General features: G+C 42.6%; 1 protein-coding gene and 1 pseudogene across 24 annotated transcripts in view; one reads left to right on the top strand and one right to left on the bottom strand.

Annotated features, from left to right (window-relative positions):
- The window catches only part of DOCK9 (dedicator of cytokinesis 9), a 322,858-nt gene that overhangs the window by 184,173 nt on the left and 112,914 nt on the right, over positions 1-25,771 (top strand). For all 24 annotated transcript variants that reach the window (XM_081815144.1, XM_081815147.1, XM_081815151.1 and 21 more), the window contains exons 18-33: positions 117-182; positions 1,309-1,401; positions 2,660-2,783; positions 3,296-3,417; positions 4,526-4,612; positions 5,003-5,092; positions 7,021-7,136; positions 7,409-7,478; positions 8,322-8,447; positions 9,048-9,119; positions 17,142-17,288; positions 17,501-17,584; positions 18,265-18,376; positions 21,699-21,877; positions 22,322-22,435; positions 24,327-24,441. In XM_081815144.1, coding sequence (XP_081671270.1) covers positions 117-182; positions 1,309-1,401; positions 2,660-2,783; positions 3,296-3,417; positions 4,526-4,612; positions 5,003-5,092; positions 7,021-7,136; positions 7,409-7,478; positions 8,322-8,447; positions 9,048-9,119; positions 17,142-17,288; positions 17,501-17,584; positions 18,265-18,376; positions 21,699-21,877; positions 22,322-22,435; positions 24,327-24,441 — 1,717 coding nt within the window. The remainder of the gene's footprint in view (positions 1-116; positions 183-1,308; positions 1,402-2,659; positions 2,784-3,295; positions 3,418-4,525; positions 4,613-5,002; positions 5,093-7,020; positions 7,137-7,408; positions 7,479-8,321; positions 8,448-9,047; positions 9,120-17,141; positions 17,289-17,500; positions 17,585-18,264; positions 18,377-21,698; positions 21,878-22,321; positions 22,436-24,326; positions 24,442-25,771) is intronic.
- Positions 13,743-14,203, bottom strand: LOC115937093 (keratin-associated protein 3-1-like; annotated as a pseudogene).

Here is a 25,771-nt window from a genome sequence, read left to right as displayed (position 1 = left end):
TTTGGCTTCTCATGTTCTTTTATAAATACTTACATTAAAAAATAAAAAATAAATAAATACATATTCTGGCTTTTTGTTTCATTTGCTATTTCTTTTTTCTTTAAATATTGCTGCAGGCCAGAAATATTGCTATTTGCATTGAATTCAAAGATTCAGATGAGGAAGACTCTCAGCCTCTGAAGGTTTGTTTTTTATATATGTTTGCATTTTTCCATTTTAAAAATGGACCTGTGTGATATTGCACAACTAAAGGAATTTAACACATTATAATCAACACAGACACAAAAATACGTGACATCACAATATATAACCACATGTGCTGAACCTTACAGAATATGGAGTAATTGAGTTCTTGCTCCTCACTGACTGTTCCTGTTTTGTTATACTCTTTAGGGATGAAGGTTTCTTATGTATGTTCAATTCAGTAAACATACCATGTCTTACTATGAGCCAGGCATTGTGTGGGTGCTAAGAATTGTATTAGTAAGATTGGTAACAGAAATAATAATAAAAATAGATTGATATTTGTTGTTTATCATAGTATAGTAATAATAGGTAATAAATTAGTGGTGATGTTTATGGAATGCTTACTATAATGCAGTCTCTGAGCTTAGAGCCTTATAGGTATTAAGCTCCTTTAATTCCCCTAAGTATTTTTTAGATGAGACTAATGCACAGAATTTAAATAAGTTGCTTCAGCCAATCCATTAGTGGAATCACTATTCAAACTCAGGTAGTCTGGCTCCAAATTCTTTACTGTAACTATGTGGAAATGACTTTGCAAGAAGGGAAGGAGACAAAGATGCAAAGAAGAATATAATAATAGTTTTTGCCCTCACGAAATTCACGGCTTAGTGGGAAAGGTAGTCATGGAGAAAAAACTCCTGGCACATAGAAATGGTTTGTTGTCAAAACTGAATAATTAATATAAAAATGCTGAGGGGTCACAGAGGAAGGATGGACACATGGAAGTTTGGTGCACATGGAAGGGAAGATCATTCAGACGGAGGGATTGCATGAGCGCAGGCATGGAGGTGTGAAAGGAAACTGTGGTCAAGGTGCTGTCTAGTTACAGCAAGGACAGGTGTGTGTGCTTGGGGAGGGGAGGTGGTGCTGGTAGATGGACTGGAGGATGGGTTGGACCCAGGAGTAAGGGGGCTTAGGGGTCTGGAGTCTCTTAGGTAGAAGAAATCCATCAGAGGTGGTTATAAGTTTATGCTGTAGGAATGCCTCTTGACACATCTGAGTTTAATTTCTGACTCTGTTAATTAAATACTGGTGTCTTTCTTTGCTAACTCTTAACTTTAGTGCATTTATGGCAGACCGGGTGGACCAGTGTTCACAAGAAGCGCCTTTGCTGCAGTTTTACACCATCACCAAAACCCCGAATTTTATGATGAGGTAAACAAGGTTTTCTTTTCTTTTTTTAAAGACTTTATTTATTTGACAGAGAGAGACAGCGAGAGAGGGAACACAAGCAGGGGGAGTGGGAGAGAGAGAAGCAGGCTTCCTGCTGAACAGGGAGCCCGACGCGAGGCTCAATCCCAGGACCCTGAGATCATGACCCGAGCCGAAGGCAGACGCTTAACGACTGAGCCACCCAGGCGCCCCCAAACAAGGAGGTTTTCAAGGGAAAACCCAGTTAACCAGTTTTAAGGAAAACTCTTTAAGTTCTTTGCTTAGTAAAGCAAAAAACAAGAGAAACTGCATACTATACTGGAATTACAGTGCTAGAACTAAATGTTGAAGTATTTATTTTACATCGTCTTTTCTAATTACAAAAGTAACATTCATTCTAAAAACTTGAAAAATGCAGATAATAGAAAAGAAAAAGTCAAAATCTCTCCTCTATTACTACCACAATTAATATTCTGACATATATTCTTTCAAATTCATACTTAAGGATAGTTATATTTGTCAGACCTGAGAATCTTTCTTTCTCATTATTGGGTTTCTTTATGTAGAATGATAGTGTAGTTCATTAAAACTACTATATGAATCTTACTTTTAAATGTTCTATCCTGGTTTTTCATCATGCTGTTGCTGTGTTAAGTTCATATAGTGGTTGATGTCGTGGTTTCCAGTTCTTTCTAGGGTTGAAATACCAATTCTCCCATTTCTGGTCGGTGAATGTCTTGGTCTGTTCAGGCTACTGTAACAAAATACCAGACTGGGTGGATTGTAAACAGCAGATATTTACTGCTCACAGTTCTGGAGGCTGAAGTTGTAGGTCATGATGCCAACATGGCCGGGTGACAGCCATCTTCCTCCTGGTCACAATTGTACCCTCACATGGTGGAAAGGGAGGGGGGAGGGCTTTGTTGGATCTCTTGTAAGAGCATTAATCCCATTCATGAGGGCTCCACCCTCATGACCTAATCACCCCCAAAGACCCCACCTCCAAATACCATCACCTGGAGGGGTTAGGGTTTTAACATACCAATTTGGGAGGTGGGTGGGGACACACACATTCAGCCCATAACAGTGTATTATGGATCCATTTCTTCTTTAGCACAGTTTATGTTCTCTGATTTATTTGACTGCAAATGTTAATATGAGTTTGGAGACCCAATGCACAAGTGACATGTCGTGTGGCTGCTTTCATTGAGAATTTTTGTTTTAAGATATTAAAAAGGTTGTTATTTTGTCTTCCTTGCAGATTAAAATAGAACTGCCCACCCAGCTGCACGAAAAGCACCACTTGTTGTTCACATTCTTCCATGTCAGCTGTGATAATTCAAGTAAAGGGAGCACAAAGAAGAAGGATGTTGTTGAAACACAAGGTTTGGGATTTCATCATTCCCTTGATTGTGCATAACTTACATATTAGGTTCTTAAGTTTTATTTTGATTCTGAACCCTCATCCTCTTGTGGAATTTTTATTTTTTTAAAGATTTTATTTATTTGGCGGGGGGAGAGCATGAGCCAGGGGAGGGGCAGAGGGGGAGGGACAAGCAGACTCCCCACTGAGCACGGAGCCCAATGTGGGGCTCCATCCCAGGACCCGTAGATCTTGACCTGAGCCAAAGTCAGACGCTACTGAGCCACCCAGGCGTGCCCCTTTGTGGAGTTTTTAGATGAAGTTTGTGAAGGTAGCATGCCTGATCTGCATATGTAAGTTTTTATAAAAGATCATTTTAGAATTATAATCCCAAAGAGGCCAAAGTACATTGTAGACAATGTTCTGCAGAGACTAGATTCCGGGCCTTAAAGATCAGGCAGTTTAATGGCATTGACTTTCTTTCATACGTTTTCAAATACCTACAGTGAAGTTTTTTGTGCTTTTTTTCAACAGTTGGATATTCCTGGCTTCCTCTCCTGAAGGATGGAAGGGTGGTGACTAGTGAACAGCACGTTCCTGTCTCAGCCAATCTCCCATCTGGCTACCTTGGCTACCAGGAGCTTGGGATGGGCAGGGTATAGGACTTTAAGATTGATTTATCCTAGGACCTTCAGAAAACATGAAAAATCAACGAAAGCAAGAATAACACAAAAAAAGCACATAGTATTTTTGCTGGTCCCAACATTTTCGTTTTAGTTATTCATTTTCAAGTAAACATAGGGCAGTGGAAGGCAGTGCTACTGACAGCACAATTTAGAATTATGGTTTGGGCATTTTAGAAGCCCTGAACCAACAGCGTCTCAGCAGGGGAATGGAGACTTGGAGACACTGGATGAGGTAGAAGTTTTTCGCTGCACACTAGCCATGCTCAAGTAAGGGTGTGTTCTTAGAGTCACACAGACTATTAGGAATTGTCTTCCAGCTTAGGGTAAGTCTAGTAACAAATCTCGCCCACAGGGTAGCCCGTTCTGATACATTTTCTGATTCATTAAAGCCTGAATTTTCTTAGATTTCTCCAATCAGTTAGTTGGTTTTGCTTTTTTTTTTTTTTTTTTAGCCATCTTAAGTTTTATAGACTTCAGTTTTATAACAAGCTTAGGTAAGGTTTCATTTCATTTTAAATGGCTTTTAATGTTTCTCTGCATTTAAGTAGTGCCAAATTTGGGTCCGTGTTATGGACAAATGGTCAAAATATTCCAAAATCAGGGGAAATCATATAACATTCAGTTAAAATTGCTAGTCTGAACAAGAGAAAATGGAGGTTTCAAAAGTCAAAATAAGCACCCACAGATGATTAGCCCTTTCCCCATGTTAGGACCTCTTCTACTGTCCTATTTGCTGGATGCGGTATCTTCTGCCATCGCTTTCACAATCCTGAGCTCGGGTTTGGCTAAGTCATTGGTGAAATAGCCTTCTTTCCCTCTCAAATGGACAGTAATTCTACAGCTGCAACTAAGCAAAAGATAACTTAGAAAATCCAGGAAGGAGAGCACTGTACTTGGGGGAAGAAAGTGGGCGGAAATTAGTATTGGTTGCATTCCTGCTGTTAGCCAGCCGTAACTATTGAGTCACTGACGCTGTTTGGGCCTTTGACACCTCATCAGTCTCCTCTGTGAACGTGGTGTTTGAAGCCAAGATCACTAATCTGTTGGGATGTTTTTTTTCCCTTCCCTATCTTTTCAGCATTATGGTCCAGAAATTAAATGGGTAGACGGAAGCAAGCCACTGCTAAAAGTTTCAACTCACCTGGTTTCCACAGTGTATACTCAGGTATGTTTTATTCCACTAGCATTAGCAGTGATTGCCAAGTGAATGAGTTTGCACGATTTTTTGACAAAATGAAATCCTAATTGATATGTCATATGGATATATTTTTACTCTAGAGGTCCTTCATTGAAGAAAGTACATTATAAGGTGCTCCTATGTACTGATATAACTGAATAGTATAAGTTACATTTTTCAACAATTTCCTCTTTTGTTGGACGATCTTTGAAATCTTCTTTAAAATTTATTTTTATTTTTATCTCTTTGATGTTTTCATTTTTATATGATGAGTTTCATATCTAAATAAAACATGCATGCTGCAAGAAGCAGATACTCCTGTTTCCACAGCATTATGCTAATAGGCTTTCTTTCTTTCTCTTCTTTTTTTTCTTCCAGGATCAGCATTTACATAATTTTTTCCAGTACTGCCAGAAAACCGAATCTGGAGCCCAAGCCTTAGGGAGTGAACTTGTAAAATACCTTAAGGTATCAGATGACTTTCTTAGTAACCCCTTTTTAATGAGTTTGGGGTAGGTTGGGTTTTCTTTTTGGTGTCAAGTATTGTTCTTACCACTCGGGAACCTTGTAAGGATGTTCTTAGCTAGATACTCTCACGTTGATAGCTTCTGTGTGGTTTTAGATGGTGGCAAGAAGTGGATTCAGAAATAGGACAACTCCAGAACACTATATGTTAACTATACTGGAATTAAAAGAAAAAACTAATTAAAAAAAGAAAAGAAGAAGAAAAAGCGAAGAAATAGGACAACTCCTGCCTTCATCCTCATCCCACATGTACTGTTTTTAGGCCCAACTCAAAACACATTGTTCTTTGCATAGAAAATCACTCACTAACACAGGCCTATCTGTTGAGTGCTCCCCGGGTGCAGAGCACAGTAACAGGCACATAAGAAGTGTGCTTTAGTCCCACGGTTAAGTAATTTCTAGTTCACTATAGGAGATAACATAACCTTGGAGAATGTGTGCTAGGTAGGGGGAAAAAACCCAAAAAACAAACAAACAAACAAAAAACCCCTGAAAAAACAGAAAGAAGGCACATGCCCAACCCCAGTGTTGTGCAGGGGTTGGAGGCTCCCAGCATCACGGAATAGTGAGAACAAGGCGAGGTTTATCTAGGGGAGCTTTATCCAGAGTGTGGTTCCATGGGAATATTTTTTTAAAAGGAGAGTAGCTAAAAGAGCATCCTAGGCATGAGGACAAAATATAAGAAATGTGAGAAATGGGGGCACCTGGGTGGCTCAGTCAGTTAAGCGGTCAGCTCTTGATTTCAGATCAGGTTACAATCTCAGGGTCCTGGGATTGAGCCCCGCATTGGCCTCCATGCTCAGTGGGGAGTCTGCTTGAGATGCTCCCTTTCCCTCTGCCCCTCCCCGCACGTGCTTGCTCGCTCTCAAATAAATAAATCTTTAAAAAAAAAAAAAGAAATGTGAGAAATGGAATACAAGTTTGTTTGACTTCAGCAAGGAACATGGAATGAGAGTTCTGAAATCACTGCTTGGCCAAGTACCCTTTCAGGTATCTCACAGAGAGCCTTATGACTTTAAGAAGAGTCTTTGTATTAGCTTTCTATTGCTGCTATAACAAATTACCACAAACTTGGTGGCTTCAAACAACACAAATTTATTTTCTTATACTTCTGTAGGTCCGAAGTCTGACACAGGCCTCACTGGGCTCAAATCAAGGTGTTATTAACATGGCTGAGTTCCTTTCTGGAAACTCTGGGAGTGAATCTGTTTCCTTGACCTTTCCCAGCCCTCATTCCTCATTCCTTTGCTTGTGACCTCTTCCTCCATCTCAAAGCCAACAATGTTCCATCTCTGACCATTCTTTCCTTAGGCACGTCTCCTCTGACTCTCTCCTTCTACCTCCCTCTTCCGACATTAAAGACCCTTGTGATGACTTTGTGTCCACCTGAATAATCCAGGATGGTCCCCCTACCTTAAGGCCGCCTTAATTCCCTTTTGCCATGTAACATATTCACAGGTTCTGGGATTAGGATGTGAATATCTTTGTCCCTTATTCTGCCTGCCACTGCCTTCCATTGTTTAGATAGACTTCTTCCATCCTTGTTTGGAACTGAGTGGAAATTGCGTGGGGTTGGTCTCTTTTTTTTTTTTCCTGTAAGATTTTCCTTTATTTGAGAGAGAGAGCAGGGTTGATATCCTTTTAAGAAGATAACACAAATGGGGCGCCTGGGTGGCTCAGACGGTTAAGCGTCTGCCTTCGGCTCAGGTCATGATCCCAGAGTCCTGGGATCAAGTCCCGCATCGGGCTCCCTGCTCCTTGGGAGCCTGCTTCTCCCTCTGCTTCTCTCTCTCTCTCATGAATAAATAAATAAAATCTTTAAAAAAAAAAAAAAAAAAGAAGATAACACAAATGCCATTCCATATCTGTAGAGCCTGCATGCGATGGAAGGCCACGTGATGATCGCCTTCTTGCCCACCATCCTAAACCAGCTATTCCGCGTCCTCACCAGAGCAACCCAGGAGGAAGTTGCCGTCAATGTGACACGGTAAGAGAGGCGGATAGGCGGATACCTTCTTCCCTTTCAGTCTGTCCACATCTGGAGCACGGTCATACATATCTGGGATGCTAGTATGTGTTGACCATTATATTTAAGAAATTTCTTTTGATCCCATGTATAGGGACCCCATCTAATTACTCGTTTCCTTGTTTCCTGTGGTGCCAATAGCATCATCATTGTTCTGCAACTACTGTGTAATAATGAAATGTTTTCATTTTCACATTACTATTCATTGCTTTATTCATTTCTGTGGTGTGTAGGGTCATTATTCATGTGGTTGCCCAGTGCCATGAGGAAGGATTGGAGAGCCACTTGAGGTCATATGTTAAGGTATGTAAAATAAACGGTTCCGATCATTTAAATCTGTGGCTCTCCAATTTTCCTTCTAAGGACTCATTTTTTAAAAACCTAGTTATTTTGGGATGAAACTTAATACCTCTGCTTTCTCTTCTATACCTTAGCCAGTGCTTGTACCTGAATGAGAGGAAGTCCAGAGAGGGGCAGCCATTCATTTATTTACTTAATTTAATTTTTTCAATGTACATTTCTTATAATGGGTTTTGCAAATAATAATGACGTGGAATTTTAAAGAAGAATTTTAAGTCGCTCTTGGTAGGCCTTTGGTATAGCCCTATTGTTTTCATCTTTCTTTTTCCCAACTAAAATTTGCAGTAAAACTGTTTCTCCTGAGATGAGAAGGTTAGCACTGGCCACCATCAAATTAGATAATTATGTGGGACAGCAAGAGATGTCACTAGGATGAATATCAACAGGTTCTTCATTTATGTAACACTATTCAATAGACAAGAGTGACGGTTACCATTCTGAAAAGTTACACACATTCTATTTAGTCTTAAGACACCTCTGTAAATTACAGCTACGGAATCAAGTCACCCAGTGTCGGGTGACACATTCCTTGAAGTCCTTGGGAGGTGGAATTGTGGGCTGGAGGACCACTGACCTGAGCCAGGTGGTTCCCGTATTGTTATGGGTTCCCTGAAGGTATCCTGGGCTCCCTCTTTGTGTCACCCTTCCCTCCTTCTGTTACCACACCTTCCTCTCCCACCTTGCACTTGTACCTCAGTCCCTCACCGCCATCCCTTGGAGCCTCTCCTGCTTTCAGCCCATCCTAGATAACAGGGACATTAAAATATCTTTCCCTTTTCTTCAAAGTATGCTTATAAGGCTGAGCCATACATTGCTTCTGAATACAAGACCGTGCACGAAGAACTGACAAAAGCCATGACCACAATTCTCAAGCCTTCTGCTGACTTCCTCACCAGCAATAAACTACTTAAGGTATGTGGGGTGGGGGTGGGGGGGCAGTGTGGCTCTGCAGTATTGAAATTGTTGGAAGAAAATCCGAACGCGGTAGCCTGATCAGTTCACCCTTCTTGTGTGTTTGACAGTCACAACCTCCTAAAAAGGGGGTAAAGAGTTAGTTCTTTGGGACCAACTTTGCTGCATATACTTGTGCTTCTAACAGACCTGCAAAATATTACTATATTTAAAATTTCACGGGCTCTTAAGTTTTAAGAAGTCATTATATTCGAATGGGTGGAGGACACCGAGGTGGAGATTATAAAGGCAGCATCAGCAGGGGAGGCTCAGTCAGGAGGAAAGATCACAAATCTAATCCAGCAGTGCCTCTTGTTGGCTTGTGCCGTGCTGAGCGTGTGCACCCAGCTTCCTAGTGGGATGCAGTCCTTGTTGTGGGACACGCGAAAGCCGGAGAGCAGTTCCGTGCACCTCTGGTCCGATAATACTTTGCCGAGTGGTTCAGCCCTGCTTTGGGGTCGCACCTGTTTTGCATCTGTAACATTGTCAGCCTAAGAGAGTAAACATCTCGCCTCCTAATTTTTGGGTTTCTCACCGGATCCTTTTTTTTTTTTCTTTCAGTATTCATGGTTTTTCTTTGACGTTTTGATAAAATCCATGGCTCAGCATTTGATAGAGAACTCCAAAGTTAAGGTATGTCACTTCGATCAGGGCTTGTGTGGTGGCTCTTAGGGGCAAGTCTTTTTGTTGCTTTGTAGCTCACATTCACAAATGCTCTCTGTTGCCAGTTACAGCACAGTTCTAGGTGCTTTCCAAGTAAGAAAGCATTTTATTCCAAGTAATAAAGCCATAGGGCTATCATAAAGTACTGCCCCACATTTTATAGATGAAGAAACTGAGCCCGGAGTGAGTTACTTGCCGAGGCCTCACTGCTAGCGAATGGAGCAAATGGCCACGTTTTGAGACCAGTCTGGCTTGAAAGCCCACTCTCCTGAAGCATGTGTTACCAAGTCCAAAGAAAACTGTCTTTTCCTTTGTATAGCCTGGAAGTCTTCAAGTCTGTTGAAATGAGAGTAACAGTTTAAGCATTTAATGTAAATGTAATTACCCAGTCTTGAACATTGTAGACCTTTCTCAGGGACTTAGATGAGAGTGTCTGATGTTACTTCACGTCTCCTGGAAGCAGTGAAGGGAGTTGGAGATAACTCCTCGCTGAGGTGCCTGGGTGTGTGTGACACTGGGTCCCCATGCTGAAGGTGTCCTGGGGATACCCTTCAGGCCTCTCTGGACTGATGCCTGTCTGGGTGTGACTGGCTGTCTGAGGCTCAGTGTAGATACATTTTTATAAGATTCTAATGTGGTAAACTCAGTGGTCAAGTGACAAAGTCCCTTTTGAGATGTGCATACTCTTGGAGTTGCCGTTATGACTATGAATGAATGCTGTCTGCGTTGCATTGTGCAGGGTCTTGAGTCTCATGGAGAACAGGAGGCCCACGTGCAGGGAGCAGGTCATGGTGCCCAGCAATCTGTCACAGTGAATAAAGGGAGGACAGGGAGGCCACGGGGAAGGAGGGTGAAGATCTAGCTCCCTGCACCAGGGATCTGGACTCTGGGAGAAAGCCTTGGGAAAGGCTGCTGGATTTTGTCGGGCAGAAGGTTGGCAGCTCAGAACTGAAAGCCACACTTTCCTCTAGTAGAATGGGCACTGGTGCCTGACCAGGTGGGTTTCTTCTTCTTTTTTTTTTTTTCTTTCAATTCCGGTTTTAGTGCACAGGCAAATGCCAGATGGAGGTGGGCCCTGCTTTCCACAGAGTAACACACCATCTAAATCATGCCAGAATAGCCTGCCAAGTAAAAAACCTAGCAGATTGTCTACTTGGCAGTACGCAGCTAAGTGCGTGTGCACGCATGCACGCACACACACACACACACGCACACACATGCATGCACACACGCACGCACGCATGCATGCACACACGCAGGTCATTTGGATGTAGTACTTCTACGTTAAAAATGTCATGTGCAGGATAGGCTGTAGGCTTGCCTTAGTTTGCTCAGGCTTCCACAGCAAGTACCACAGCCTGGGTGTCCTTAACAATAGAAATTTATTTCCACGCAATTCTGGAGGCTAGAAGTCTGAGATCAAGGCGTCTGTAGGGTTGGTTTCTGAGGCCTCTCTCCTTGGCTTGTAGATGACTGTCTTCTCCCTGTGTCTGTGCATTGTCCCTTCTGTGCATGTCTGTGTCCAAATCTTCTCTTCTTATAAGGACACCAGTCTTGTTGGATTAAGGCTCACCTTAATGACCTCGTTTTAACTTAATTACCTCTTTAAAGATCCTGTCTCCAAATATAGTCATATTCTGAGAGACTCTGGGTTAGGACTTCAACATACGAATTTTAAGGAGACACAATTCATTCCATAACAAGGCCCCAATGGATTTTTCATTATTTTTGGCTCTGAGTAAATGTAATCACTCCAGAAAGATTGGTGGCTTGAGTATATTTAAAAATATAACTGTTTGTTCAGAAAGTATTCATTGAGAGCCCTTACTTATAGGCAAGCTCAAGGGTTACAAAGTTAAGTGAGGCATGCTTTGTGCTGCCCCAGAGTTTAGGTGGGAGAGTGCATGACTAGACCACGGGAGCAATGGTCAAAGAGGTAATGAACACTTTTGAAATACCCACAGAAGTGAAAGTACCGGGCTCCTGGGTAGCTCAGTTGGTTAAGCGTCTGCCTTCAGCTCAGGTCATGATCCCAGGGTCCTGGGATCAAGTCCCGCACCGGGCTCCCAGCTCAGCTGGGAGCCTGCTTCTCCTTCTGCCTGCCACTCCCCCTGCTGTCTGCTCTCTCACTCTCTCTCTGTCTCACTGTCAAAATAAATAAAATGTTAAAAAAGAAAAAGGAAGTATAGGTATCAGTAACATCTCTTTCTGAGAACTGTGATAGAAAATTTAAATAGAGTAATTTAATTGCATGTGTTTTTTTCTCAAGATGCTAAATTAAACCATAGAAATTTAGGGATGGTAGGGACCTGAAAGCTACCTTCTGGTCCAGCAGCTCCCAAGTGCCGCAGAGGTTGAGATGGAGTATAGACCTGTGAGGTGCCCTGCACAGGGTCACATAGCAGAGCAGAGCCTAGAACTCATGCTAGAGTCAGAATCGGCTTCTCCCAGATGATCTGCCCTTTCCAGCCTTATAACCTAACTCTCCGGCACTTCTGGGAGGTAGTTTCTTTTTGGAACTCTTTAGAACAGACTGCTCAAATGCTACCATGCACAACCTTTCTGTAAGTTAATTATATCTTGGCCCTAAAAGAGTATTCAGAGAGTTTTTAGAAGTAGTTTATTTAAAAATTGTTATCCAGCATAAAAAGAAACACACTGGCATCCAAAAGGAGAAAGCTTAACCATAAGATAATTTACTATAAAAAGAGATTCAAAATACCTACTTACCACTTTGGAGAGTTCTAACATTTCACTTCTAGAGGGCTCCCCTCTGACTTCTTCCACGTCACCTGACGCCATGCCACTCCTTCCCCGAATCACACATTATAGATCTAGGAACTTCTCACATATTTTGAAGGTTTTATTCATTTGCCTCATATCTTAGGAGTAATGAGTTTTATGTGTTTGAATTAGTTATTTTTAGGTCCGTCTTTATTTGCATCTTAAGAATTATATGTCCTCGTCCCTGATCCAGGTGTTCTGAATTGAGGGAACAAGTTTAAATTCACCATTCCTGTGCCATTTGTGATTTCCATGAGTCATGATCAAATTCCTCTCAGAGTTTTTATACTTTTAGACTGAGGATTATTAGTAAATCCAATGTGTTTATAAACCTGACCTTGATTTTTTTCCCTCATTGGTGAGTCTTTCTTAAAATGCCATGACCAGGCACACGTCTGTCTAGTAGGGGCACCTGGGCCACAGACTCATATAAGAGCCAAGTAATGCTTTCAGTGCAGCTGAAAGTGCCCTTCCCAAGAATATTTAGCATAGATCAGCATTTGGAGGCATAGTCTGTTGAGCTGAGGCTTGGGTGTACACTCTTGCTGGTACTGGGGTCATTCCATCTGCTGCATATTTATGTAGAAGGTGCATGCTGGTAGGCCAGCTTCTAATGCTACACTCTTGCTGAAGATGGACGTGGCCACATGTGTCCACCTCCCCATCCCAGCCAATCAAACTGCACTTTGTGCCATTTGTTGAGGAAGGCTGTAAATCAGAGCCTCCCTTTAACTAGCATCTAAAATAAGCGACTTCCTTACTACTGCAGATGGACCTGCAGAGTTTGGATTGATTACATATGACCGTGCCAGACTCAAGTGTTCCATAGGTGACATGTGCTTGGAATTTACAATAAGCAGTTTTTGAGGAAAATATAAAACCAACCTCGTCAAGGCCTACTAAGAAGTTCCCAACTCTGAACCCCACTCAGCCTCTATGCTCAACACATTTAAGGTGTTTCTTTTCTATCACTTATATTTAGCAGTTATAATTTCAGCAGACTCTTTGGGAATTTCCTCTCCTCCCACCTTGAATCAAGCCAAATTGCTAGCATTCCACAGGTGAACTTCTTGCAGGTTGGAAAATGTGGCCTAGGATAGGATGAATATATAACCTCAGTTAGGTGTTTAGCCTTCAGCCATTTCCTGACTTAATTGAGCAAGGAAAGAGTGTTCAAATGAAAAGTAGGGAAAGGATGGTATGCTCCATGTACCATGGACTGCCTGTACTTCCCCCAAACTATAAACGCGTGATGGCAGAACGTGAATATCCATACTCCCATCCACGAGCGCGTGTTTGGAACCGTCCTTGGCTATGCCCAGAGCACAGAGGAGCTATGCAAATGGCAGAGATGGTGCATCGGCAGCCTTGGAGCTGACGCCATCCTGGGAGGAAGAAGACATTCGGCTGGACACGGTTCGAGAACAGTGAAGAGGGTGTATGTGTGAGCTCCAAAATGATAAAGCATTGTGGAGGTTGGGGTGGAACTTTACCTGGAAGGATGCCACACTTAGGGAGAAGACAGTGAACATGAAGCAGGAGAAAGAGCTCATACCCAGGTAAGGCCAGGAAAATGAAGTTTATTAGCTAATAGTCTTATTTATTATATCTCAGGGAGCCGTGACATAGCCTGTAGAAAAGAGTGCTCTAACCCCTAGAGAGTAGAAGAACACAGTAAGGAAAAGAGAACCAGACATTTGAGTGCTCCCTTGTAAAGGAAGCAGTGATTTGGGTAGCAGTCGCTGTCGGAGCCCAGACAAGACATGTTGGACGTGGTGAAACCCGTCGCTGGTGTCTGCAGACCGGCTGTTAGCAGCGGGGCTCACAGGGCCCTTCGCAGCATGGCTGAGTGTGGGTGGTCAGGGAGAATCCACTCAGGCCAGGGGTCAGGCGGCAGGAGCCGAGCAGCCGGCAGGATGGCACAGAGGTGTCGGGCTCACAGCAGGGTAGGGGCATGGGGCACAGCAGGTCCGCCGGAGAAGGCTGATCTGGTGTGGACAGGCGTTGGGGAGGCAGACCCCACACCGGCAGTATGTGTCAGAGGAGCAGATCACGGTGGCCGGGCCACTGGGGATGCTGCAGCAGAGCCGAGAGGAGATCCTACAGCAGGACAGGTCAGGAGTAGGGGTTTCGTCTGGCTGACAACTGTCTTCGTGTCTCAGTGTCCTCTCCTCCGAGCTCGCGCGTCTGTACTCACCGCTCTGGACAGCTGCCCATTGTCCTAGATCATTTTCTTCTGTTTCAGTGTATAGTAGTCTCCATAGCAACATCTAATTACTTTGGTCTTTATCACCTTTAGATGCGTCTTACCTCACTGTTTTGTTGCCAAATTAGGGCTCCTGACAATAGCTATTTGTCACTGCACGGAGAGCTTTATTTCAGTCTTCAAAGGCACTGAGTTGACCCCTAATCATGGAAGAGCTTGGTTGGTTGGTTGGTTGGTATGTTAATTATCCACCATTCTTCACCACATTTTCTTTCTTTTTAATGAAAACTTCTTATTATAGAAAGTTTTAAATAAACATGAAAGGAAAGAGAAAAGTTGAATGAATCTCATGTTTGAAGCTCTGTCACTCACCTTCAACAGTTATTGGCATGCTGCCATTGTGACTTTACATCTCACACTGTTTTCAGAGCATTTTAAAAACAATCACCAAATATTCTGTCATTTCATCTGTAAACACTTGAGTGTGTCCTATCTAACAGAGAAAGCCTTTGAAGAGATGGAAGCACTGTACCATTATGATACTCAACAAAGTCAGCAACATTTCTTCTTTGTCTTTGGACACCCTGTCTGTATTCAGTTTTCCCCAGGTGTCTCAGAAATGCCCTTTGACGGTCGGCTGGTCTGAATCAGGATATAAACACAGTCTGCACATTGCATGTGGTTGATGTGTCTCTGAAGTTTCTTAGATTTTCAAACTGTCCCTTCTCCATTTGTTTGCTTTTTAATGCAGTGTATTTGTTGAAGTAGGGGGGCCCTTTGTCCTGCAGAATTGCCCACATTGTAACCTCACAGTGTCACATGGCATGGTCCTTTGTCCCCCATGGTTCCTGTAAACTTGTGGTGATGTTGAAGCTCAGTTTGATTTAGGTTTGGTTTGCTTTGGGGCAAGAATACTTCATAACTGGTACTGCTGCATCACATCGGGAGTCATACAATGTCTGGTTGTCCCACTTTTTGTTTTGATAATAGTGACTAATAGGTTAAGTGGTGCCCACCCCATCCATCCACTTTTCATGGTTTAAGCAGCCATTGATGAAGCCCCATTCTGAATGCCTCAGGTGTTTCCTGAGAGACCTTTATTCAGGAGTAGCCAGCTTGGGTAGCGGGCAGTCATGCCTGGTGGTTTGAGGTGGCCTTGCCTGGGGTCCAGGAGGCTGATCATCAACTGAGGCTGACCCCTCAGGATACAGAGTTATGGGGTTGCATATACAGAACAAAATCCCTTTGGAATTTCTAATTTTACAGTTCTGTTTTTGAAAGTGGGTAAACTTCAAATACTTAGTACTTGATCCTTCCCTCACTGGATTCTTGAGTTTATAAGTTTGCAAAGATTGTTTTATTATTTGTTTGAAAATTGAGATTATTATAAAGCTGGCATTTCAAAATTCACAATGGGTTCTGGTATTTAATGCATAAAATAATGCATGCAGAAATAACCAAATTTCAGTTCTAGTTTTAGAAAATACTGTTTCTTTGATACTGGGATACGGGTTTGGCTGTTGCAAAACAGACCAGAATAATGGTTTAAATAAGACAAAAGGTTCATTTCTCTTTTTTGGAAAATTATAAGCCAGTAGGCAGCTCTGAGAGTGGGGCGCTTGTCCCCCAGGGTTGGTCAAGGACTCAAGCTCCTCTCCAACTATCCAGCCCAGGTGTCACGCTCATCCAGGCTCACCCACCACCCCACATTCTAGTCAATGGTAAAGAAGACTTGGAAGGCAAGCATCCCATGGACATGGCTGGGAAAAGCACAGTCTTCCTCTTAGAGCCCATTGGCCAGAACTCAGTCACATGGCCTTTCTCTGGCCTCAAGTTAGGCTGGGAAATGAAGTCTCTAGCTTGGCAGCAGTGTGCACCTGTGAAACCCAGGGGTTTCACCACTAAAAGGGAGAAGGAAAGTCAGTTAGTACTTACTGAATCTCTCTAAGCTTCAGTTTTCTCATTTGTAAAATGGGGGTGAAGATAGACCCCCTGTTGTGGCTGTTAGAATCACATGCATGAGTGGATAAATGTCATGGAGCATATCATTCAGACCCCTTCACGTATCAGGTTCTCAGTAATTTTTCTCATTTATTGGGCACGTGGGTGGGGAAGCAAAGTGTCAAAGAGCAGAAAGAACACAGGCCTTGGACTCATGGTGGATCTGGGTTTGAATCTTTGTTACTTGTTAGTTCTTGACTGAAGACACATTTACCTGACCTCTCCAACCCTCTGTGAAATGAGAGTTAAAACTTGTAAGAATTTAATGAAAAAGCACGTAAAAACATGTACTAGTGCAATGCCTGATGTGTGGAAGATATACAGCCCATGATAGCTAACTGGTGAGGTCTGTATAATTTCGTAGGTAAGCATTCCTGATGGGGAGAAATTATTATGTAAAGTTAATTTGAAGAGGACTGTTTCTTTTTTTAATATTTTATTTATTTATTTGAGAGGGAGAGGGACAAGCAGATCCCGTGATCCTTGGGATCATGACCTGAGCTGAACGCAGATAACTTAACCAACTGGGCCATCGAGGCGCCCCTGAAGAGGACTGTTTCTAAGCAGAGTAAACCAGTGACATACAGTCTCTGATCTGTTTATTTTCCGTTTGAATACTTGAAGCTTAAACCTGAGCCACTGTTTTCTAAAGAGTTCTCTGAGAGGTACAGGCATTCAAGCCACCAGAAGTATCCAGTAAAGACGCAGCTCTGATGAGAATCTCTGGGAGTAGAGGTACATCTCCACTTCTTTACAAGTACCTCCGAGAGGATCTTTCTCAGGCTGAAGTTTGGGGTTTCAGGTCAAATGCACACCACTTATATGAGGTATCAGAATACCTGGACAGTATTTTGAGAGAAGAAAGAATAATTTCTCTTGTCTCATTTTAGATAAATAAGATTGGATCTCTGGGTTTTTTTAAAATGGACTCAGGGATATTTTTTTCCCCCAGAGGGTTGCAACTTTAAAAATAACACACGTTTGCTCTAAATTCTTTTTAGTTATTGCGAAACCAGAGATTTCCCGCATCCTATCATCACGCTGTGGAAACCGTTGTGAATATGCTGATGCCGCACATCACTCAGAAATTTCGAGATAATCCGGAGGCGTCTAAAAATGCAAATCACAGCCTTGCTGTGTTCATCAAGGTAGGGACCTCAGGGCGCAGAGGGTGTCATTCAAGTGGCGAAATGTTCATTCTAGCAGTGACTAGTATACAGTAAGTGCTCAGTCAAAGCCAATGGCGCATTTTTATGCTGTAGAATAAACTTATTAACAGTAAATGCTGATTTCAACCCAACTTTCAAAAAAAAAAAAGCTAGGGCCTAAATACTCACCTTTGTGGCTTGTTTCCCTGCAGAGATGTTTCACCTTCATGGACAGGGGCTTTGTCTTTAAGCAGATCAACAACTACATCAGCTGCTTTGCTCCTGGAGACCCGAAGGTAGCGTGTATGTTACACACTGTTTTTTTGTCTCACAGATTGACATCCAGAAACCCACCTGTTTCTCTGGGCTCACGTCACAGTTTTCTTTCCATCCCAGAGGCACTCTTGTCCCCTTTTGGAGATACTGACTAGTACTAACTAGTACTTGCATTAATGTGTAAGATATTAGGGATGCAATTCTGGATGTAAAATAAACATACTTACTGATTTCCTCATAAACAACGAAAAGACTTCTCAACTGCAAAATTAAAAGTATATGTGTTGCGAATCATAGTTTATTTAACATGGTAATAGAAGTAACCATGTAGCCTTTCTCTAGTAGAATTATCTACCTCCTCCCTCCTGAGTCTATTTTAAAACTCTGCCTTACTCATTTTTTTTATTGTATTAAGTCTGTGTCTATAATTATAAGCTGCCTGAAATCCTGTTTGACGTAGGAGGAACATAAATAATAAATGTCCTAAGAGTTAGTGGAGGACATTGTTTAATGAAATGTGTTCCCAATTTTCAAACAAATGCCCACAGCCATTCTCAAATCTATAACATAGCATAGAGCACGCAGTTTTAAGAGGGTCAAGAAGCTAACGACTGGTTGTATGATTTCTAATAGGTTTTTAGGACGCTGTATAAAATATTCAGTGAGGCACTTAACTTTAACTAACCATTGTTCCCTGCAGACCCTCTTTGAATACAAGTTTGAATTTCTCCGTGTGGTATGCAATCACGAACATTATATACCTTTGAATTTACCGATGCCATTTGGAAAGGGCAGGATTCAGAGATACCAAGGTAATCTATCTTTATATATGTCAGTCTGAGTCTTTTCACAAAAAGCCCTTCATTTTTAGTAAGAGAATGATTCAGATATGACATTAGAATTTTCTGATTTTTTTTTGTTGATGAATTAAGTTTTTTCTTGTTAAATTTCCATTTAAAAAGCTATTGATAAAATGTTGTATGGGAACTTAACTTGTCAGCAAACTTATTAGACCTTAGGTCATGTCAGTGTGACTCTTTTTCATTGAAAAATTCCTTTTCTTAAATAGAAATCCATTTTACTTACTCTAGTTTATTTTTATTTGTTTCACTTTTCCTTTTTTCTTATGAATTAGCTTTTCTTTCACCAACTGTGGAGTCAAATGACACTCCTGTAGGTAGGTGTGGGGTGTGACGCTTGCTTTCTTGCATTTTCCTCCTGTAAAAGAAAAAGAATGCAAGTCATTGCTGAAATGCTTATATATGCTCTTCATTTAGGCATTTCCCATATACTTGGATCAGTTTTTAAATTCACGATAAACCAGTGAATTTATTCTCACTGTAGCTAAGGTACTGCTGTTAAAACCCCTGGGAGGGATCTGGGTTTTGCTCCTGGAGTCACCAGGTCCTCTAGGATATCTCTATAAGAGGTCAAACAAACAGAACGCCCTGTTTTACTCTAAAAATGTATTATTCCACCATTTTCATAGTCCTTGTCCATAGGGGTGGCAGTAACCTAAATCATAAGCAACATGGCTTTTCACATGCGTTTTATGTTTGCATGTTGAGTCTTTAACTGTTCTGTATCTTCTTAAAGTTTGAAGAGAGTAAATTCATAGAGATTTCTTTGTCTTCACTAAATCAAATGAATCAAATTAGTCTGTCAGGTCTGTCAGGTAATATTACTACATTTAGTGCCTTGTATGTACCTGGGGATTGATTATGCTGAAAGAAAAAGCAGAAGGATGCCACCAGACTATTAACGACACCCTAAATCAATGGCCTCTGAAATTCAGAGAGAAACACACAAAAGCATTCATTCAGAGACATAAATATCTTTCCTCAACATCAACTTGGACTACCTTTTAAGGAGCCAGAAGAGGGACTGGGGCCCTGGAGTTGGCATTCAACCGTGTCTAGGATGCACATGACTTTGGGAGGCAGTCATGGACAGCAAGGATGAAAATCCTTAGCTGTTTTACCTAAGTGAAGTATGTGCAGTATTAGTGATGAGGGCTTAGGAGAGAAAACTAAAGCCAGGAGGGGGGATATGAAATGAGCAGCAGGGCATGTGGGATAGGGTGGCCAGGAAAAGCCTCATGGCCAGGGTGACTTTGGAGTGATGATCAGAAGAAAGCCAGGAATTGAGTGTCCTGGGTCAAGGGAACAACTGGGTATTTGGCATCCCGAATGCAACCTGGCCCACCTGTCTCGTCTTACTCCCCGCTATTCCCCACACTTCAGACATTCCTGCTGACTCCCAGCTTCTCAAACATGGGCTTGCCCACCCCGACATTCCTCAGCCTCACACAGCCTCCTCTCTGGGGGAATCTTCGCCTTCCTCCCCAGATAGTCACTCAGCACCTCTTATGTGGAGCCTGCCATGTCTCCTTCTGCCCTCTCCTAGGACCCCAACCTCATTCCAAACCTTGTCTCACTCCCCTCATCTTGCAGTCAGTTACTAACCCACCTGTACTTGGAGACTGTGACTCTCTTCCTTTTTCCTGTCAGGGTATTGAGGGTAGTCCTTTATACCCTATGGCTGGGCAGTGAATGTGTGCTGATGCCCACCTTCCCCTATACCCTGTAGGGTCCTGTTTTTTTGTCCTACAGAGCTGAGGGACATGAAATCCTTCAGGTGCCCAGGAGACTCTTAAAAGCTCTTAGTAGACCATCAGGGTATTTGGTGGCAAGGGGGGCTGCCCTCGGCAGGTGGGTGAGGGTCACCTACAGATAATGTACCTTATGACACTGATAGGAGTACATGTTTTTAGCATTCCCCTTCCTCTCCCTTCTTACCTGTTCCCCCCTTCTCTGCATGCACGCACATGCACAGTTAAACCCATAGTATTTTCGTAAGGGCTTTATGTGAATTCAAGCTGTGCACTGTCATTAGGGTAAACAAAGCTTAAAAAACCATACAGTGGGCGTGATTATTCTGGAAAGATGGATACTTTCCCTTGCTTCTGCATAGGACTTGGGTCAGTATTTTGGATAGGTTTAGAAGTAACTAATAGGGAATCAAAGTCAAAGAAGGTGTCTATAGATTTTCCTCTAGTAATAGATTCAGTATAAGAATTCAGATCCTAGCCACAGCTTACTGAAAGGTATATTTCAGCTTTAGATGGATGTGTAGCCACTTTTATTTACCCTCCTTCAGTAGATTTCGTGTTTCCTTCTATCCGCTCTCTGGAAGAGCTTTCCTTTTGATCATTTAGCTTGCTGATGATTTACTAGTTTAGTTGGTGTTTTGTGTATTTCAGTGTTAGTTTATATTAGTTTTTTTTTAACTTGCTTTTAGAGGTGCAGAAGTATTGAATATATTTTTAAAAATCATGTTAAATAAGTTCTTCATTCAGGGACAGCAGAATAAAGAGGTTATATGCTAACTTGTTCATTTTAAACACATTGGGTTTTAATGGGAATATATAGGCTTTCATGACCAGGAAATGGATTAACGAACTCAAGTAGTAAAGGAAAATTTTAAGAGACCATGTATATTTATTCTTTCTTTAATTACGTTTGTTATGTACAGATTACTTCTCTATAATGTCAATTAGTCAGTAACTTTATTTTTTACCTTCATGTAAATAACAAAATTTCATTTGTAATATAACATGCTGTATGTTCTAAAAGTTGGTATTAAAACTATTCACTAACTTAATATTTATGCAAGATGTAATGTCTTCTAAAATCAAAATCCTGGGACGCCTGGGTGGCTCAGTTGGTTAAGCAACTGCCTTCGGCTCAGGTCATGATCCTAGAGTCCCGGGATCGAGTCCCACATCGGGCTCCCTGCTTGGCAGGGAGTCTGCTTCTCCCTCTGACCCTCCCCCCTCTCATGCTCTCTCTCTCTCATTCTCTCTCTCAAATAAATAAATAAAAATATTTTTAAATAAATAAATAAATAAATAAAATCAAAATCCAGTGCAATTATCTGTATTTAAATTTAAGAGTCTGATGTGATAAGAAGTGGAGCAGTATTTTAGATAAGTGACCTTTTCGCATTTGAAGCTAAGTCTAATCATCTGTTGACACACAGGGTGGGCTGAATGTAAAGGGTGGTTTTGACTTTTATTTTATTCAAAATGCGTGATAGCCTCTGTAACTAAAGCAGTATCTATCCTCATTTCAGATCTCCAGCTTGACTACTCATTAACAGACGAGTTCTGCAGAAACCACTTCTTGGTGGGACTGTTACTGAGGGAGGTGGGGACCGCCCTCCAGGAGTTTAGGGAGGTCCGGCTGATTGCCATCAGCGTGCTCAAGAACCTGCTGATAAAGCATTCTTTTGATGACAGATATGCTTCAAGGGTGAGTGGACTCCAATGGAAGGAAATACAGATTGATAAATGTCCTTTATTTTAAGTAATATGAAGAAAGTAACCCGTTAGAGAATTAGTGGTAACAGCACTAAGACTCTTCTCTGTTTACACACTAAAATCTAATAGAGGTCTTTATTTATTTATTTATTTTTAAAGATTATATTTATTTATTTGTCAGAGAGAGCACAAGCAGGGGGAGCAGCAGAGGGAGAAGCAGGCTCCCCACTGAGCCTGACGCAGGGCTTGATCCCAGGACACTGGGATCGTGACCTGAGCTGAAGGCAGATGCTCAACCGACTGAGCCACCCAGGCGCCCCCTTATAGCAGTCTTTATAGGAAGGATCCAAATGCAGGAGATGGCCAGTGCCAGCTCAGTCCATCATTCAGTTCTCAGGGCCATGGGATAAACTTGCGCTGTGTGCCTTTATTTCAGAGCCATCAAGCAAGGATAGCCACTCTCTACCTGCCTCTGTTCGGTCTGCTGATTGAGAATGTCCAGCGGATCAACGTGAGGGATGTGTCACCCTTCCCTGTGAACCCCGGCAGTGTACGTAAGCATACACACCTGGACACAGCCTGCATTTGTTTCCTGTGGCTACTGTAACCAAGCAACACACATGGGGTGGCCAAAACCAACAGAAATTCATTCTCTCCTAGTCAGGAGGCCAGAAGTCCAAAGTCAAGGTATCCACAGGGTTGGTTCCTTCTGGAGGCTGTGTGTGAAAAGTTTGTTCCGTGCCTCTCTCCTAGCTTCCAGGGCTTGCCCAAAATCCTTGCATTCTTCGGCTTGTGGCAGCATCATTACAGTCTTGGCCTCTATCTTCACACGGCCTTCTTCCTGCTGTGTATCTGTAGAATCTCTGAAATCCTCTCCTTTTCTTACAAGAACACCAGTGATTGGATGGATGGCTCCTAATCCAGGATGACTTCATTTTACCTTCCATCTTAATCACATCTACAAAGATCCTATTTCCGAATAAGGTCACATTTTGAGGGTCCAGGTGGACATAAATTTGGGGGGATACTATTCAACCCAAGACACACCCATTCTTTTTTTTTTTTTTGCCACTAAAACCATAATAATCCATAGTACTCCTGATTAATTGCATTTCTGGCTAAGATGGGGTCAATCAGTAAACCTTCAACTCTTAGGCTGAAAATCATTATTTAAAACCATGCTTTCCTGATGGACCATACCTTGTAAGACATAAGGACCTTCTCTATACAGTCAACAAAAATTTATGGGGAGAGGAGGTTAAAAAGAAAAGCATAGTTCTAACCTGTATAGTATGAGAGCTCCATGCTAGCTCATTCTGATGGTAACATGCTACACAGTCTTGGAAAAGCCACATCTTTGGGCTACAATTTCTCTGTGTCTGTAAAATTAGATGTCAGGGAGGCCAACATGAGTGACATATGGCCCCACCTCCAAAAACTGACCAGTTTATATTATCTTCATGCAGTCATTGGAAGATGGATTGGAAATTAAGTTGCCTGAAGGATGATCCCAGAAATGATCTCAAAATGTTCAGGGTGGAGACTGTCTGGCATTCATTTGCACAGTGCTACAAGTGTAGTAATTTCCTTTTCCCTTTTATTCTGGGCCCATGAACGAGCTCAGTTGTTAGTCTTTCCACCTTGTGATTATTACATACACTTGGGGAATTTTCATGTTGTGTTTTGTCCCTCCCCCCCCCACAGTGATGCATTGTCCTGAGTTTTAATGCTGTCTCTCCACCTCTGAATACATGTCCTAAATAATGGCGCACTGAGACGTGCCACATGTGTAGAATGTGTTCTGTAGTTCCGAAGGGCACTAATCTCACCCCATACAATGTTGTGTTTCACACGTGTATTATCTGAACCTGTCTGCTTTTCTGATCCGAATAAGGAATTCAGGGTATAATGCTACCTCTTGTAGTTCTCCAATCCTGAGAAAATCACCAAAGAAAAACCCCTTTTATGACAGAACTTCAAAATTAACCTAATTTCTCCACTGACTGAGAATTCGCACGAAGCTGCAAGCTTGCAGAGCTTTCCAGGGCTGCTATTGTCACTGTTGCTCATTTGGGAGGATTTCGGATGTGAGAGAAAAACCAGTGTTCCAGTTAGAAAGAGCCTGTGAGGCTTTTCCTGAGGGAAGAAACAATCTGAGGAAATGCTGGGCATCCGAGCTCTGGTGGGGGGACGTGCTAGGCTTTCTGGGGCAACAGACAGTGACTTTGCGGACCAAGCCGGCTCTGCGCGCAGACCCGCGCCGCGTCTGATCCATGCTCCAGCGTCAGGGTCGTGCGCGCCGGGCGCCGGCTTCCCCCACGCGGCGCGTCCCCGCCAGGCCCTTGCGTCCCGCGCCGGCACGCGCCCCCCACGAACGAGAACAGCCCATAGCTCTTTGAAAGTCATCTCCGGTTATCTCTTCTTCCCCTCCGGTGGGACAGACTGTGAAGGAGGACTCGCTGCCAGCCGCGACCCCGCTGGTGACGCCGCAGAAGCCTGGCATCGCGCCGGACAGCAGCCTGCACAAGGACCTCTTCGGCGCCATCTCCGGCCTCGGTAAGGCTCGCGCGCGGTTCGCGGCCCTCCGCTCTGATCCTGCACGCGCCTGCGTCCAGAGCGAGGGGGCCGCCCCGACCCTCACCGGACGGCCTCGGAGTCCAGGTTTCTGCCCCGACCGTTCTTGGCCTGGTCTTGATATTTGATGATTGCAATCCCTCAACTCGACCCTGAAATGCAGACCTCCGAATTGGCAGGCATTGCAGATTCGGTACACCCTAATCACGGGCTTGTGCTGTTTGCTGTTAAAATACTACGTTAATGTAGTATTTTAAACTTTCACATTGGATTTTTAGAAAAGGAATGTCTTTGCAGGTGTGGGGGGGTGGGGTGGGATGTGGGTAGGATTTATTTGTGGTGATAGTGATTTCGATGAAATGTGATAGAATAATTACCGAGGAGATAGTGGTCTGTGGCAAGAATACAGTTCTAAAATCGGTTTTCTAAAATCTTCTTTCCTAGGATATTTTTCTCTCTGATATAATGTAAGAGCAACCCCCATGGGGAAGAAAACAGATGGCATAAGTCAAGATTCAAATTGAGTAGTACTCTGTAAGAAAATGCCTGAGAAATGTACTTATTAATATTCTAACTAATTGAGCACCTGTGCCAAATCCTTCATAAAGATAATGGTACAAAAAGAAAGTAGATGTGTCTTCCCAGAATTGTCACAAACACTCACAGGTTTATTCTGTCTTTATTTCTCTCTTTCACTACATTTTGAATAAATGAAGCATCCTGCTGTGGCCAGTGCTTGGGACACCCAGTGGGTGGAATTAACTCACAGGGCAGAATAAAGGGCAGTCCTCTTCGCCCTTTAATTTGCAGGAGTATTGTTTATTCTGAATTTACGGCCTTACCTTCTTTGTTGTTCTTGATGTCAAGATGCTGTTTCATGTAGGTGATGAAAGTGAGCAGAATGTAAAATCAGAAACCCCACACCAATGTCCAGATTTATCCTACAGTACCAGTCTTTAGTCTTGCTAATGCTTGTGTATATTTTTCATAGTTGTAGTTATCTCATTAGGCATCGTAAAGATTAAGTGAGTTAATTCATGCGGAATGCTCAGAGCAGAGACTGACTGTATTTGCCTTTCTCCTGGGGCCCTCACTTGTCTTCTTTGCCCTGCTCTGCCCACACACCCAGCCACTGCTCCAGGGGTGGGAAAGCGACTTTCATGGGAAGATTTTGTCTGCAGGAGCTCACAGCACTGGCTTTAAGGTCAGACAGAGGTGGTTTGGAATCCATACGCCATCAATTTCTAAGTGCCCTGAGCAGCATGTCTCTCCTCTTTGCCCTCAGTGTCCACATCTCCAAAACAGAGTCATA

The sequence above is a fragment of the Leptonychotes weddellii genome, chromosome 3 (assembly GCF_054177405.1).
Source record: "Leptonychotes weddellii isolate Sample4059 chromosome 3, ASM5417740v2, whole genome shotgun sequence".
In the NCBI taxonomy this organism is placed as follows: Eukaryota; Metazoa; Chordata; class Mammalia; order Carnivora; family Phocidae; genus Leptonychotes; species Leptonychotes weddellii.
This window is presented reverse-complemented; position numbering and strand designations above follow the sequence as displayed.